Here is a 14895-nt window from a genome sequence, read left to right as displayed (position 1 = left end):
CCTGGCTATTCAGCTTCACCTTTGTTTTCTTCTGCAAACTTAGCATCCCAGAGAAATTTGGCTTGCAAAGTTTGTAAACTTCTGGAAATCAAACACACATACTTCCTCTGTCCATGTGTGGTACTTTGTTTTTCCTGTGCATATGTACGTGCAAGGAAGTTTTTTGCTATTGCACTCAAGATCCAACTAATAAATTACCACTTCATAAATCAAAACTTTTTCCAAAATTGAGCTAAAGGCATACATTTCAGATTGCTCATATTAAATTTTAAAACTTCACCTTAAAGAAAGCAACCTGTAACTGATTGAAATTAAAATCATTGTAGTGAGGTGTTTGGGGGTTTTTTTTGATAAAAACATATGTTAAGAAAGTGTTTATTCTGCTTTTGTTCTCGGAAAAAAGAATACGTATTGTTTAACCATTCATCTTTTCTCTTTACCCATCTTCTGCTCCATCAAAAAAATAAATCATCACACTTCGACAGAAGTGGATTATGGAAAGTTATGCTGAACAAAGGAGAAGTGTTCAGAAGTTTAGTTAATCTGAAAAAGGAAGGGGTGGTCAAAACTTCTGTCTTTTGTAATAAAATATGGAAGCGTTGTAAAACATCTGTGCCTTATTTGCCTCTAGAGGTGTATAAAATTTTGAGTTTGAAAAATAACATTCTAACATTGTAGGGGATGTTTCTGACTTTGAAATAATAGTATTTGAATATTTATATATTTCTGAGGATGATTTTTGGACATGGCTGTTCAACAGACCTCAGAATTCGTGTATGCATGTTTTGTTGAGCCACAGGACTATGAAGTAAATTATGCTGTTGACACAAATACTTGGCTAAACTATTTAAATAAATCAATTAAATATTTATGATTTTATTAAGCATGGCCTTAATCCTGGTTTTATTTCTATCAGATATTTTCTGTCAGCTTTTGTAGATGTGGGATCAAATTGTATTACAATACTATTAAAATATGGAGTACATTTCTAAAATTGGAGTTGCAGAACCCTTTGGTGCAAAGCATGTGTAATTGTCTGTTAGGGAGTGTCGAGTTTATTGGATGACTCACTGCAGCAGGTTTTGCTGAACTTTCTCATTTATAGAAAATGTTAAAAGTGGTCAATTTTTTCAGTATTTTGAGGGGTCGGTAAGGTTTATAATTTACTTTAGTTACTTAGATTTTTCAAACAGACTGTCAAGAAACCATGCCAGAACAAAACTGTTTGTGCAGGTAATTAATGGAGAGGCTGTGGTACCTGCTGACAGGTATTTTCCAAGAAAAGGAATGGTTTGCAGCGAGGGGAAAAGTGTTAAAAGTGTGCCCAAACCAGTAACTCAAACCAAAAGAGCAACCTTTGATCTGAGACATAGTTTAGGTCACATTTTAATGAATAGCTTTATTAAACTAGTTTATTAAACTAATATTATTCTGTCAGTTGGTACATTTTATTTGCAGAAAATTGGATCTGTCTAAGGGTATCTGACATCGACGCTGTTTTAAATTAAACTGGTAGCTTTAGTGTATGTATTTAAAGGAATGTTTTCATGCATTCAAAGGAATGTGCTCAATTCCAACACTGACATTTAAAATCTGAGTCTGGACAGAGCTCATGTAGGGATTTTTGTGTTAAAGACAGGGAAGGTGCAGGTTGCAGACAGTCTCGCCACTGTTGCAATACTGCTGTTTATTGAATGTATTTCACTTGTAGCATGGCTATGTTTTAAGGCAGCAAGGATCTGTCTAAAACTTTTAATGTACAATAGATTATAATTAATATATAAATTAATAACTACAGTACCTACAATATATTTTATATTTTAAAATATTCTATATTTTATTCCTGTTTTTGTTCTACAATTGATTGACTCATTATTGAAAGAATGTATTTCACAGTTGTATTTAGAGAGGGTTCAGATAAAGGTGGTATCTAGATAAACAGGTTTTATGATATGGTCCCCATCTGGGTGATGGGATATCATGGGAGAAAACAGTCTGGAAGAAGAAAATTGGGATATTGGTTTCAATGTTGCAGTTGGAGTGTCTAGGTGAGCGAGATTTTTTCCAATTGACAAGGATTAAGCTCTTCAGGAGGAGGAACCTATTTATTGCCAAAGTTGTGAAGGAAGCAAATCCTAAGCTGTGCTCTCTTTTCCCTCTCCTGCCTGTCTTCTGAGCCCTTTGAATAAATTCAGTCAAACATGATGGAAAAGATCTCAATATATGAGGTTTTGGTATGTTTTTGGAAATGGGTGGTCAGGTAGTGATTGGAGTTGTCTTCTGTGAATGATCCAGTGAGGGAAGGGTGTAGTGGGAGCTCATCCTTGAAGAGGAGGAGAAGAGAATTATAAAGGCCCAAACATGTAGCCTAGACACCACAGTCAGGAAGGCCACTGGAAATCAGCCTTGCTTCATTCTGGTGTTGGTCAAACTGCTCATTACAGTGAGACCTGAGCACTCTCGGAAATAACCACCACAGACTAATGGGATTATTTCCTAATGTCTTAATGTTTTTCAGCACGACTCTCTTTTTTTAATAGTAGTTGCAGCTTTTACCATTTAGATCATCTTTTTTCTCCATCTGTAAAATTTTCCAGTAGGTAGAAAGTAGAGGTCTCTCTTTTCTGATGCACTGGGGCTTCACAGTTAAATTTGAGCCATGGAAGTACAAGGCACACTACAAGACACGAGTTCAGTGGTGTGGCTTTTCCAAACTGAGTATTTGTTAAAGATGTCCCTAAAAATGTATAAATTTAAAGTCAAGCTGTTATACATTCTCAATGGATGCTTAAGAGTGTCTGAATTCTTATCAATTATTCTCAGAGCCTTTTAACAAAGTGACGTTGTTTCTAACATCCCCGTGGTGTAAGCTAAAAGTTTACGTAAGCTAAACAAAATGGACATCACTGATAGAACGTTACAGAGAAAAATATTATGCAGAAGCCTTAAATTCTTCTGATGGCTGAAGACTGATGTGATGGCAAGACCAGGAGAAAGCTTGTGAAGGCACTGTTGTCCTATTCAATTTGGGACAGTCCATGTTTTCTATGTTAGTGTATTAATAACATTTGGTAGTTGCCATAGATATTCCTTTTTTTTTTTTTTTTTATTTGACTCTATACCCAGAGTTTTTTGCCACTCTTCATTTCCATTATACCCACAGCTGGGTGAGTCAGAGGTAGCTTCTTGCTTCTGCAGTGCCTTTGAAGTCCCGTCACGTTTGTGTGCTGTCCTCTATGCAAGAATTCCAATTCAATTTTTTTTGAGGGTTCCAGTTGACAACGTGTGTGTACTGCCTGTAAGGGCAGCTGACCAGCTTTGGAAGCCCTTCAGGAGCCAGAAGCAGGTTCCAGTAGCCTGTCAGAGACCCTGTGATTGAGGAGGTGGAAACTTCCTCAGAAGAGTTTAAGGAATCAATAGATCTCATTACATTACAACTTCCAAAAGAGTAGACCACCATTTTCAATTCAGATTTTGTCTACCAAAGCAGATTTACTTCTCCTAGTCTAGAAAACCTCCTTTGGCAATTTCCTGTGCTGACTAGGTTTTGGCGACTTGTATACATGTCCCTAGTCGTTTAATTACTTGAGGCCCCATGATGAATACAAGACTGAATGTCAAATTTCCTGTCTCCACATGAAATCTCTATCTGGTAGTTCAAATACCATTTGCAGGCATGCTGATTTAGTTCTGGAAATCAAGGTTATAGTCTTCATAACTGTAGCATCCTTTAGAAAACCAGGTTGAGTGTTTCTTGTATCAAACAACCTGGTTTTATGTTCCACACACACACACCCCCCCCATTTGTAGGTTCATACTTTTTTATGGTTTTACCTGTTTCAAATCAGTCAAAAGTCTTTAGCCTGCTTTTTTAAATGTGAAGAAAATAAATTTATATTCATTAAAGTGCCAAAAATATTAAGTAACTTGTAAAATGACCTTTCAGGAATAAATATTATGCAGTTTATTGAGGTTTGGACGGGCAGTCAAAGGTGGAACCCAGACTTCATGCGTGCTGTCTCCAAATGTAGGATGCTTGCCATAAGGACAAATTTGAATCAGTTTTCCTACCTCATCTTTTGTAGAAAAATGAACTTTGCTACAACAAAATGTATGCATGATTAATGGAGTCACTTCCATTCAAAAGCCATAGGGGATGCTAGAAAGAAGGTACTAAATCTAAAGTTATGCAAAAGGCTGTTCATCTTGGCAGTCTTCGACTGCCTCCCGCCCTCGTTTTATCTGATGGCCTCTGCCCGTTGGTACTCGTCCTCCCGTATGGACAACACGGGTGATCGGGAACAACATTTATCCCCTCATCCCTTGGTAAGGGGCCTCTCTTATTTGTGGGATATGCAGAAAAATGGTTCCCTTGGAGAGCTGTAATTCTAGGATTTTGCAGTTCTGGAAGTCGTTCCCAGGAGACTTCTGCCCCACTCCTGGCTATTTATAACCGGGGGGATTTGGCACCCTGATAAGTTATGTCACCTTAATGAGCTTGGCGGTGAAGGTAACTAGAGCCGTGTCTGGCACGGTTAATGTGCTCGTATAGTGCACAGGAGTTATCGAAGGGCAGGGAAACTTTTCTGTTCCTCGTACAGACATCTAGTTTTATTTTTTTAATATCTGTTGTTCAACCAGAAACAGAAATGTCTTTAGTTCTGCAAGTAAACACAGGCACAAATAATGAAAATTTAATTTCTTATTAAACTTTAATCAGTTATTTAGTTTTCAATTTTCATGACTAAAAGCAGAAGGCGTTAAAGCGCGTTCGTACCTCCGGAGCAGCTCCCCTCTCCAGCTGGGCAGACCTGTGAGCCATGGCGAGGCAGGCTGGGCTCTCCTGAGGTGGCACGGGGCGGGGCCTGCGGGGCGGGGCCTCCCGGGCGGGGCCTCGTTGCCCGGGCCCGCCGCCCCCCGCGGCCGCTAGGTGTCAGGAGCGGCGCGGCAGCCGCGCGGGGCCCGGAGGAAACCCGGCGGCGTACGGCGGGGCTTGCGCGGCTTCCACGGTTTCCACACGGTGGGTGCCAGCAAAACCCGATACAGTGTGATATATAGAAGCAAGGTACAACTGGAATAATGAAATTTCAAAAATAAGCCCTTTTTAAAGGCCGGTTGTAACAGTCCTGCTGGGTATTGTAAATGCCTCAGGTGCACTTGATACTGCTGTTACGTTCCTGGCGTTGGCTTCTCATTTTTATGGAAAGATGGATTGAACTTCAATTTAAGAATATTCGGTAATCCCTCTCAGGACATACTGTAACAGCTGGTATTTCTGTGTTGCAGCAAATCGATTCCATACAGCAGTCGGCAGTGCCTATGGCTGGGCTCCGGCAAAAACTTCCAAAGCATTTTAAATAAAGCGAGCCAAAGAAAATAACATCATCACTGCAAAAATGTAGCTTAATTTGCAAGTTAGAAAAAAAAAATTCCCTGTTCCATTCCAGCAAAATATTAAGCATTTTACTGGTAAGGATTTCATCAGGTCATTTATTTTTCATTAATATATATTTAGGATCTGGGGGGAATAACTTTACACTGTGTATAAGTTTCTTAAATAATAAGGAGCTTGAATTTTTTTTTAATATTGAATGATTTACTGTGAAATAAAGAAAAATGGAAACTGATTGAGTTTAAATACATGACATATATGTAGATCAAGAAGACTTTCCACATTTCACAGTGAACTTTTTTAAGGAACCTGAATTTCTGATTAATAATAATGTATCTTTAATGAGAATGCCTTGCATGTTTGGTGTTTGTTGATTTTTTTTTTTAATAGATGAAAGTACTTTAAGTTGTATATAAATCAAAGATGTCCCATTAATAGTAAATAATTTTGGTTTAATATTTTCTTACATACGGCTGTAGTTGTGTGCTCATGCTGGGGACTGTAAGTGAGCTTATAATGTGACTCCTCCTTCATGGTGCTTGTATGTGTTAAAAAGAAAACAAGCAAAATCAATGCAAAGTGAGTAAGTTCCTTCTTAATTGGCACAGTGTGTCCTTGGCTACAAGATCTTTTTTTTTTCTTTTAAACTGCACCCTGCCTAGCTATATAGAGATTTTACAACTTTGTCATCGTAAGGTGAACTTTCACTCTGAACTACTTAATGTCCTTATCTCTGTTTTAAATTTAATGGATTTTGTGCTGATTTGATGAATGTAAAAATATTTTTTTTGGAAACTGATGCTTTTTTAGTGAAAACTTTTTTTTTTCTTCACTACAAACTTTTATAACTAAAAAAAACCTCAAACCCTAAGGCAATCTTAATAGATAGGTTTCTAAGGGTGCATTATTTTTTTTTTTGTCCTTTCCATCATAGAAGATCTTATGCAGGGATGTAACTTCTGCTATATTGCCTTCTTAAAAAAAACCCAGATTCACTGGAGTTTGAAAGCTGACATGCAAAATCTTTCTTCGGGTAAATGCTTAGGGGAGGGAAAAAAAAAGAACTTTAAAAAGTTGCCAGAGTATTTAAACTGTAGGCTTATGCCTAGGGACAAGTTAACAACTAGCTTATATCTAATAATGGATTTAAAACTTACTAAACAAAATCTTCTGGATGGCCCTTAATATGTTGCAATACTTCTAGCAATGTGGGGATTTTTTTGGGGTGAAAAACAAAATTTTGAATAGCATACAGTGTTTACAGCACCTGTATATTACTCTTCCACAAGACTGTTGCCAAGCACAAATGTGTCCAAAATATGCACTTTCAGAGCCAAGATGACTTCAAAAGTCATTCTGATTAATATGAATGTGTTTTAAAAAAAAACCAAAACACCAACAAAAAAACAAGCCAGCAGCAGCAGAATGCTCTTCTATTTGTTTATTTTCTTATGCTAAGCAGAACTGTGCTGCTTGCTTTCTTCAAGGATCCTTTTTGTTTACTGAAGTTGGAAAAAACCCCTTTGTTTTTTGTTAGCTTTTCCTTCCCCCTCTCCCTGCCTTCTCCCCTGCCCCACTATTAGTAAACATTTCCAGTCATAACTCTAAATTTTTTTTCACAAGTTTGTGTTCCAGTTTCATATTTGAACATACCTAAATTCAAATACATTCACTTATATCTGAAATTGTTTTTTACTTTTGTTACATTTGCTCTGAAGTTTCCTCAAGAACTGGTTAAAAGAAAGACCTCAAATTTGGTATCAGTAGGCCTGTGCAATTATTAAAAAATATGTCTTAAAAAAATACTGATTTTCTCGTAATGAGTTGCAGAAAAATTCCTTACATGGTTTGCATGATAATGGCTCCATTAACTCCAGGAATCAAACTGCTATTTACCTTAGAGAAGCGTTTGTCCCAGTCCTGCTTTTTACAACTTCAGTTAAAATTTAGATTATATTTCCAGATTACAAATAAAAATTGCATGTCAGATCTTAAACGAACTGAAAACAATTGAAAGGAGGTTAAGTAGAAACACTGAATAAATTACCATGCTAGTAAGCAATTTATTTTTTTTTCGTGGGATAAGTAGTAGCAAAATTTGAGTGACTTAAATTATTCACTGTTTTAATAAAATAACCCTAGACTTTATTTCCAAAAGACCTGACATGCTAAAGGGTGTAATTTACATGAGAGAAATGTGTTAAATTATTTTTACAGCAGAATGGGATTATAGGCTAGACTGAAGAAAACAAAACTTGTTTCACCTGGGGGAAAAAAAAATCTTAACAGTCATAAATAAATGCAAAGCACTTTGTTTTGAGAGTCTTAAATCAAAAGCTTATTTTGTGATAATGATTGGATTTGGTTAGCTGCAGTAATTTACAGTTTAGCAATGTTCTTAATTGTAAAATTCTGTTTCTGTTCTTTCCAGGAGAAACTGGGAGATAGCATAAATCTTCGTAGACAACTTGGCTGCAAGCAGTTAAACAGAAATTAACTTCGGCCTTCTGGCTGCAGAGTGCTAGTCTGACGTTCCTGCGTGATACTCTGCAGACTAAATCATGCCAGCGTTATCAACTGGATCTGGAAGTGACACAGGTACTCAAGTCAAGGAGGACTGCATGTTTCCTCCAGATCTTATTTGTTAAGTCTACGGTCTCTATTTCAAGAAATCATCAAATAAGATCATTATTTATGGCCTCAACAGATGCTTCATTTAACACTTTAAACATAACCTTTTCTCCCTGAAGTTAATCTAGATATGTGAAACACCACAGGTAAAATAATTTTTAAAAGTCCCACCATCATCATCTTCCCCTTCATCCCCAACCTCCCAAACAAGAACAACTCCAAACAGATATTATATATGGATCTGAAGAATTTGGGTTCACCTCTGAGCATGGTTCCTACAATGTTAACTTGAAAAAGGAGGAGGAAAAAAAAAGATGATATCATACATGCCTTAATATTTGCAGCAGTCTAGACTATCCCCTCTGTGAGTTACAGTTATCAGTGGAGTTATTTCTGAACACAGACTATTTAGTTTTGACACTTCTTTAACAAATTAGGAGAAGAAAAATACTGTCTCGAGTTCTCTTCCTTCCTTTGCCTTCCACATCAGAGTCCAGTTCCTATCACTGACTGCAGGCAGTGGGAGTGCAGATATGTGGCTTTCCATAGCTTTCACCTTCTTTGTCACAATATCAGGCTATATTCAAAGGTTAAATCTTATCTTGCTGTTACGTGTACATTCACTCTGTCTGAAAATATTTTTGTCCCTGTTTTGGGGACAAAGTTAATATTTTTGCTCGAGGGTGTTTGGTAAATAGGTGATCCGGCTGAGGTTACAATACGGAGATCCCTGCTTTCCTCCCCTGTGCTTGTTATTCTAGATCACATAGTTTTGTGCACAAGAAGTAACAGCAGGATTTTTGAAACCAAAGAGGGAGATTTCAAGTCAGGAATCCAAGAAATAGGTATATAAGGAACTGCATTTGATTCTTATTTTAAATAGACTGTACAGTGCAGTGATTTTTTGTTTCCCCATACCTCAGGTCCATGTAAAATTTCCCATAGATGAAAAGATTAATCTTTAGGGACGTATGTGTGTGTGTGTGTGTTTATTGATTACCATGTGGCTGGAGGGTTGTGTTTGTTTTTATTTGCTTTTTTTGTCTTCCTATGTTTAAGGGATTTGACTATCATCTCACCAAACCCTACCTCTACATACTTTTCTTCTCTCCCCCTTCCCCTATGGAAATAAGTGCAGTTGAAGCTGTTTAGTATGCTAAAGCTGAATTTTCGAAGATTTGTCAGGGTCTACTCTGGGCAGATTTTCCACTTTGGATCTTTGCTTTCTTTAGCACGCAACCTTTTGAGTCCTTCTAAAACCTGCCTTAACTTTTTCTTTAATTTTTATTATTACTTGGCCAAATATGTTCTGACATTTCACAAGTCTCAAGAACGTGTTGAGATGAACAGCAGGGGGATGCGTGATGACTGGTGCCTGAATCTATTTTGCTTGTTTTATTGTTTAAAGAATATTCATATGTCCAAAAATAATACTCATAGACATAGTCTCTGAATAAAGAAAAGGACTCTGAAAAGTGGGAAAAAAAATTCCTAATTTTAAAATTGTGGGTGGTAAAATATCTCTGAAAGCGTGTTTTACTGTGCTGTTTAATGCACTTGATGCTCCATGTACACCTTTAGTAATTATTAAATGTGTGATAAAGCTCGACTATCTCCATTCTCCCAGGAAATCTATAGTAAAATATGATACGCACCATTAATATCTTGCTGTTAAATAATACTGTTTGTTAAATCCAATTTGTTTTCTGCTGCAAGTTGTAAATTGTTTCTTTAAATAAAAATTTGCATTTGGAAGGAAAAAAGAATTACTTATTTTCTTCCACTTTCTTTATGGTATTTCCTGATGGGGATGATAGCTATTGAAGCATTTTTTGAACAATTACATCAAACTGTGCTTTCTGTCCTGGTTATAATACAGGTGGTTTCTAATCAGAGTGCTATTTTTCTGCTATTAGTCTCACTCTTAGATTAAAAAAAGCGAAACACAAAAAAAAATTCGGATTTTGTTACCTCTGTTGTTCCTCGGTGGGTAGATGAGTTTTCTTTTCCCCCTGCCTGCATAAACTGGTGTTGTGAGATGTAATGAGCTCTAGTCCATGAGAGGACTATCTAGGACACAGGAGTTAGCAAGTCACTCAGTGGGGACCTAACAAAAATGCATCTTTAGGGGAGGGATGCAACTTCATTTAGTCTGTCTACTAAGACTCTTGTTTTATTAACATATTCAAACAAACCCCCAGCCTAGCTTATTTTTGTGTCTGTTATATCCTGATGAGGTAAAAATAAACCTGGATTTAAAAACAAATGAAAGAATTCATTGAGGACTAGTAAATAAAAATGCATCATCTGTGAATATTGGAAAGTTGTTAAGTCATGGACTATTGGAAACTCGGGCACTACCATGGAAGCATTGATGATTTTTTGTTTTGTTTTGTTTTAATTAATACAGTCTTAGGCATCAGACCACTGTCAGGAGCAGGATAGTGTTCATGATGGGCCACATTTGATCAGATGGGCCACATTTGATCAGATCAAATGTTGACGTACTTGTGTTAATTTTGCATTGCTTTTACTTTGTCACCAGACTTTGTACGGGATATCACCATGCCCTTATAGCTGCTTCCTTCATATACTTATGCATGCTTTTGTTACACTATGTTTTAACCTGTATATTCTTCTGAACACAGATCGTGTCTCTTAAGTCTGTTTTGAGAGGCATTTACTAGACTTTAAAGTATGATAAATCAGAAGTATAGCTACAATATTTGCAAACTTTTAAAACATTTATTTTACTTAATTTAGATTCATCAAGTGACTTAGACTGGTAATGTACAAGATCAATTTCTATCTGGCTTCTTAACTTTAAGACAGAGGAGAAAGGCTTATATGCGCATATGCTTCTTTCTCTTCCACTCTCCATGAGCCATATAGAAACCCTGTTTTTGTATAATAGTAATACTAATTAAAAAATTACTTGTTGTTTATAACTTGAGCGTGATCCTGCTCCTCCCTTAAGGTTTATAGTCCTGTCAGTCTCAGGTCAAAGTTATCTTAAAGCAACCATCTTGAACAGAAGGCTGAGCTCCTGCCTGAGGTTGCATCTGAAGTGTTAAATATATTCTGTGTTGCAAAAGTCTGCTTGAACTCTGTGCAAGCCCATCAACTAGAGTTTGAAGACTGAGCAAGAAGACTTGCACTTTTGCAGGTAAAGCAAGTCTGCAAGATCTGGCATTCACTTATCTGATATATTTAGGAAGACTTAAGTTTGTGGTCCTGGCTTCACAGTAGTTGATGGCGGCTTTGTTGCGGACTTTGGTGAAGCCAAGATGACATCATTATGCTTTAAGTGTTGTTTTAGTGTGGAAAACATCGTAAAATTGTTACAGACTTCTTTCCTCTCAACCCTGTATCAAGCTTGCTCAGCTGACAAGTTTAAAAATGCTTTCCTGTTTGTCCTTAATAACTAGTGCACAAACGTGCAAAGCAGACTTTGTGGGTTTGATTCACGTATCGTCAGTGGGAAAATCACATTTATGGGCCAGGTTTGGCCACCAGGTAAAACTGTGTGAGATTACTTAAATATAATGAAAGTCAGAAGCAGTTCTTGAACTTGAATGTTGTCAGTTACAAAAAGAACAAATGTGCAGGGCTTACATTAGTTTCTTCTTGAGTACATATATGAGCTAATGCTGTGCCAGATAGGGGAGTTTTTTCAGTATTGCAAGTCTGTAAAATAGAAAACATGTTAGTTTTTTAAATTAAAAAAACCCAACACATTTGTTATTAACCAAATCGTAAGTTCATGTGGCCTTTAAAATCTTCCTGTTTTGGTGTTTTCTTCTCTGTTTTGTAATAATACAAAAATAAAACAATGAAATTTGTTCTAAATGTTGGGTATTTTTCCAAACCGCATTTTTAGTAGCATATTCCGTGATTTTTTTTTTTTTAAAAGAATTATCTCAATCTCTGAAGCTGCATGCTGTCGATGTGGATGTACTGAATACTGGTAGAAATATTTTGCTAAAATATTATGTTGATATGATAGCTCCCTAGTCCATATGGATTACCTCACAGTGAAGCGAGACCACTGCAAGCAATGCGAAGTTCAAAGATGATTTTGCAATCATCTGAACACCGAAAGATGCTATCCTTGCTTTTACTGGTTTTGTATAGATGTCTTCCCTTTATTTACTACTAATGCATTTTAATCAGCTTGCCAGTTTTAACATAATCTTTTCTAAGAATGCTTGATAATGGAAAGGATAAAAAGATGGACAGAAAAAAAATGAACAGGAATAACATGAAGAAAAATCTGAGTAGTTGGCTGAGCTGAGAGGGGGACATCAGACACATCTGTAGGGGAAAGAAGGACAAATGAAGCTGAAGTGGCTAAAAATTTTAGCCTTTTAAACCAGTTTTCAGAATGAGGAGGGAGATAGAAATCAGGGAGTTCTATTTTTACAGCCTGTTTAAAAAAATGTAGTAACATGAAATGGTGGCCAAAGATCTGGGTTGATTGTTATGAGATGAAGAGAAGGGGAATTTAGGAGAGTGATGAAGGAAAGATTTCTGGGAGTAGCTCTTCCGTCAGAGGCTGCCAGGGCGAAGTCTTGCAGGGCGATTGAATCCTGCTCCAAGCTGCCTCTGCTTCCCCGCCGATGCGCCGCAGTGGAAACGGAGCAGAGGGAAAGTCTTTGCTTGCCTGCTTCACGCCGTTGGTTACGACTTGGGCATAGGTGTGCTGCCACAAGTGTAGTGTGTAAATGCCTTCAGCTGCGTCATGATTTCAAGGTTACTTAAATTTCTCACCATGTTGAAATGCACAGATATGGCTAGATTTTCGTGAAAACAGATATGCTAGCCAAGGCAAAATTTATACTGAATTAATAAATAGAGCCAATATTTTGCCGTGCATTCTTGAGTTCTCCCCATCTCCAGCTGCCAGAGGCATTAAATGGCTTGTAGGCTAATGTTAATATGAAAGGTTTGGGAAAGTATGAGACATATGGCTAGCTTTAATTGCTATCAGATTTAATTTTTAAAAATATAACTTGCTGGTGTTGGAAAAGGTATTTATTTTGGTATCAACATATTTATGGTGACTGTTGGAAAACTTGTTCAAAGAATGAAATTTCTCTAAACTGTTCTGTTTTGGGTTAATATTTTCTGTTATGCTAGACTGATTCAGCAGTGTGGAATCAGAAAATGTGTGCAATTATATTTACTGATGGTAAACTCTTTAAAACTGTTACAGTTCTTGGACACAAATTTAAATTCAAATGGTCTGGCAGCTGCAATAATTTTTACTCTTTTTTTGGTGAGCAATGAGTAGTTCTGTGGTAAATTTGAAAGTATGACAGCCTATATTGTTTCTAACAAGAGGCTTAAATGTACAGCTATGTATGTTGTAATTACAGGTTTTGGTCCACAGATGGTTGACAGTTCCTAGCGTTGCCAGGTGTCCTTTGCCGAGAGCAGACTGCCATGCTATACTGCTCAAGCGTAGCTGTGCCAGCATCCAGGTTAGCTAGCAGACCATACGTATTGTGTGCATTTACTGTCAGATGAAAGGTTCTGTGGCTTCTCAGCCCAACATCATGTCAAGTATTGGCTGATTTAATAAAACTGAAGCTGTTAATCTGAAGGAAATTTAGTACTGCTAAGATGTAGTGAGAAGCTTCCCTGCTAGCTGTTAGTTGCCTTTTGTGGAACACAGGGTTCAAATAGGATTTTGCTTTTAAAATAACACATTGGTTTTAAAAAAAAAAAAAATTACAAAAAAACCCACCCCACCCAAAACCAAACCTCGATGCAGCATATTAATCATAGGGATAAACTATGAAATATTTCAAATAGTTCAATTTTCTAAACTTACTTTTGAGATAAGATGATGATGTACTTGCCTCTCTAAACCTTGGTATGTTCCTGTATACCTCTATAGACCTGCATATCAAGTGTATGTGTCTGTATGCATATATGACTGATTGATGTAGTGGCATAACTTGTTTTCAATGTTAAACTTTAAACTCAGTCATACAGTGAATCACAACACTGAAATAATATACTGGCTTGTTTCTGAGTATCAGTACTGCCTAGGATCGTAGAGCTTTCACTTCTACTCTCAAGACACAATATGAAAGGTTGAGGTACATGGTAATCAAATGGTGTTTCTGGAAGTTTTAGGCACAACTGAGTTGAAAATAGTCTCAGCTTAGAAGTCTTTATTCAGTCTCTTAATGAGATATTGTGTCCTCCTTTTGCAGCTATAAAATGCCACATTTAGTATTCCTTGCCACCCCTCTCCAGTGCCAAGTCGCTTAACATTGCAAACTGTGACTAAAGAGTTAAACGTGGCGAGCGTGCCCATTGACATCCTAGTGCTGGAATGAGTTCTTTCCTGCCTGCCTGCCAGGTACTTCCTATTGCCTCCTCTAGTGCTGATGAAGATCTAGATAGAAATGCTAAAGACTCACCAAGCTGATGTCTGTACAAAGGACTAGTCAATTAGTCAAGGTTATTCAAGGTGTTGTAGTATGCAGGCTCTGTTGGAGGAGCCCAGAGTTTTCAAAAAAAAAAAAAAAAAAAAAAAAGTCAGATCTTTGTATGAGCTTTCCACAAGTTGTTTATTAATTTGTGCTCGATAGGTCACTTTAAATGAGTTTTATGTATGTGCTATTCTTGCAGATAATAGGAGAGTTTTTGAATACTCGTGAAAAGTATGTTTTATGAACTTTCGAAGTATCCCTGTTGACACAGCATGTAGTAACTACATGTTGAGGGGTTTCGATTTTGAAGCAGCTTTGATGAGCCATACAAGCAAGAACTCTGTAGCAACAGTCTTTCCCTGTATGAATGCAAATAGGGATCAACTATTTAACTCGCATCAGAACATAGCGGTATGTGGTATGCTA

At 37.0% G+C, this 14895-nt stretch overlaps 1 protein-coding gene across 4 annotated transcripts in view; it reads left to right on the top strand.

Moving 5' to 3' along the window:
* MPP7 (MAGUK p55 scaffold protein 7) overlaps positions 1 to 14895 on the top strand; it is a 155391-nt gene that overhangs the window by 33810 nt on the left and 106686 nt on the right. For all 4 annotated transcript variants that reach the window (XM_054817582.1, XM_054817581.1, XM_054817579.1 and 1 more), the window contains one exon: positions 7824 to 7990. In XM_054817582.1, coding sequence (XP_054673557.1) covers positions 7954 to 7990 — 37 coding nt within the window. In that variant the 5' untranslated portion in view covers positions 7824 to 7953. The remainder of the gene's footprint in view (positions 1 to 7823; positions 7991 to 14895) is intronic.

This window comes from Grus americana, chromosome 2 (genome assembly GCF_028858705.1).
Source record: "Grus americana isolate bGruAme1 chromosome 2, bGruAme1.mat, whole genome shotgun sequence".
Classification (NCBI taxonomy): domain Eukaryota; kingdom Metazoa; phylum Chordata; class Aves; order Gruiformes; family Gruidae; genus Grus; species Grus americana.
Note: the sequence above shows the minus strand (reverse complement) of the source record. Positions and strands in the feature narration are given on the sequence as shown.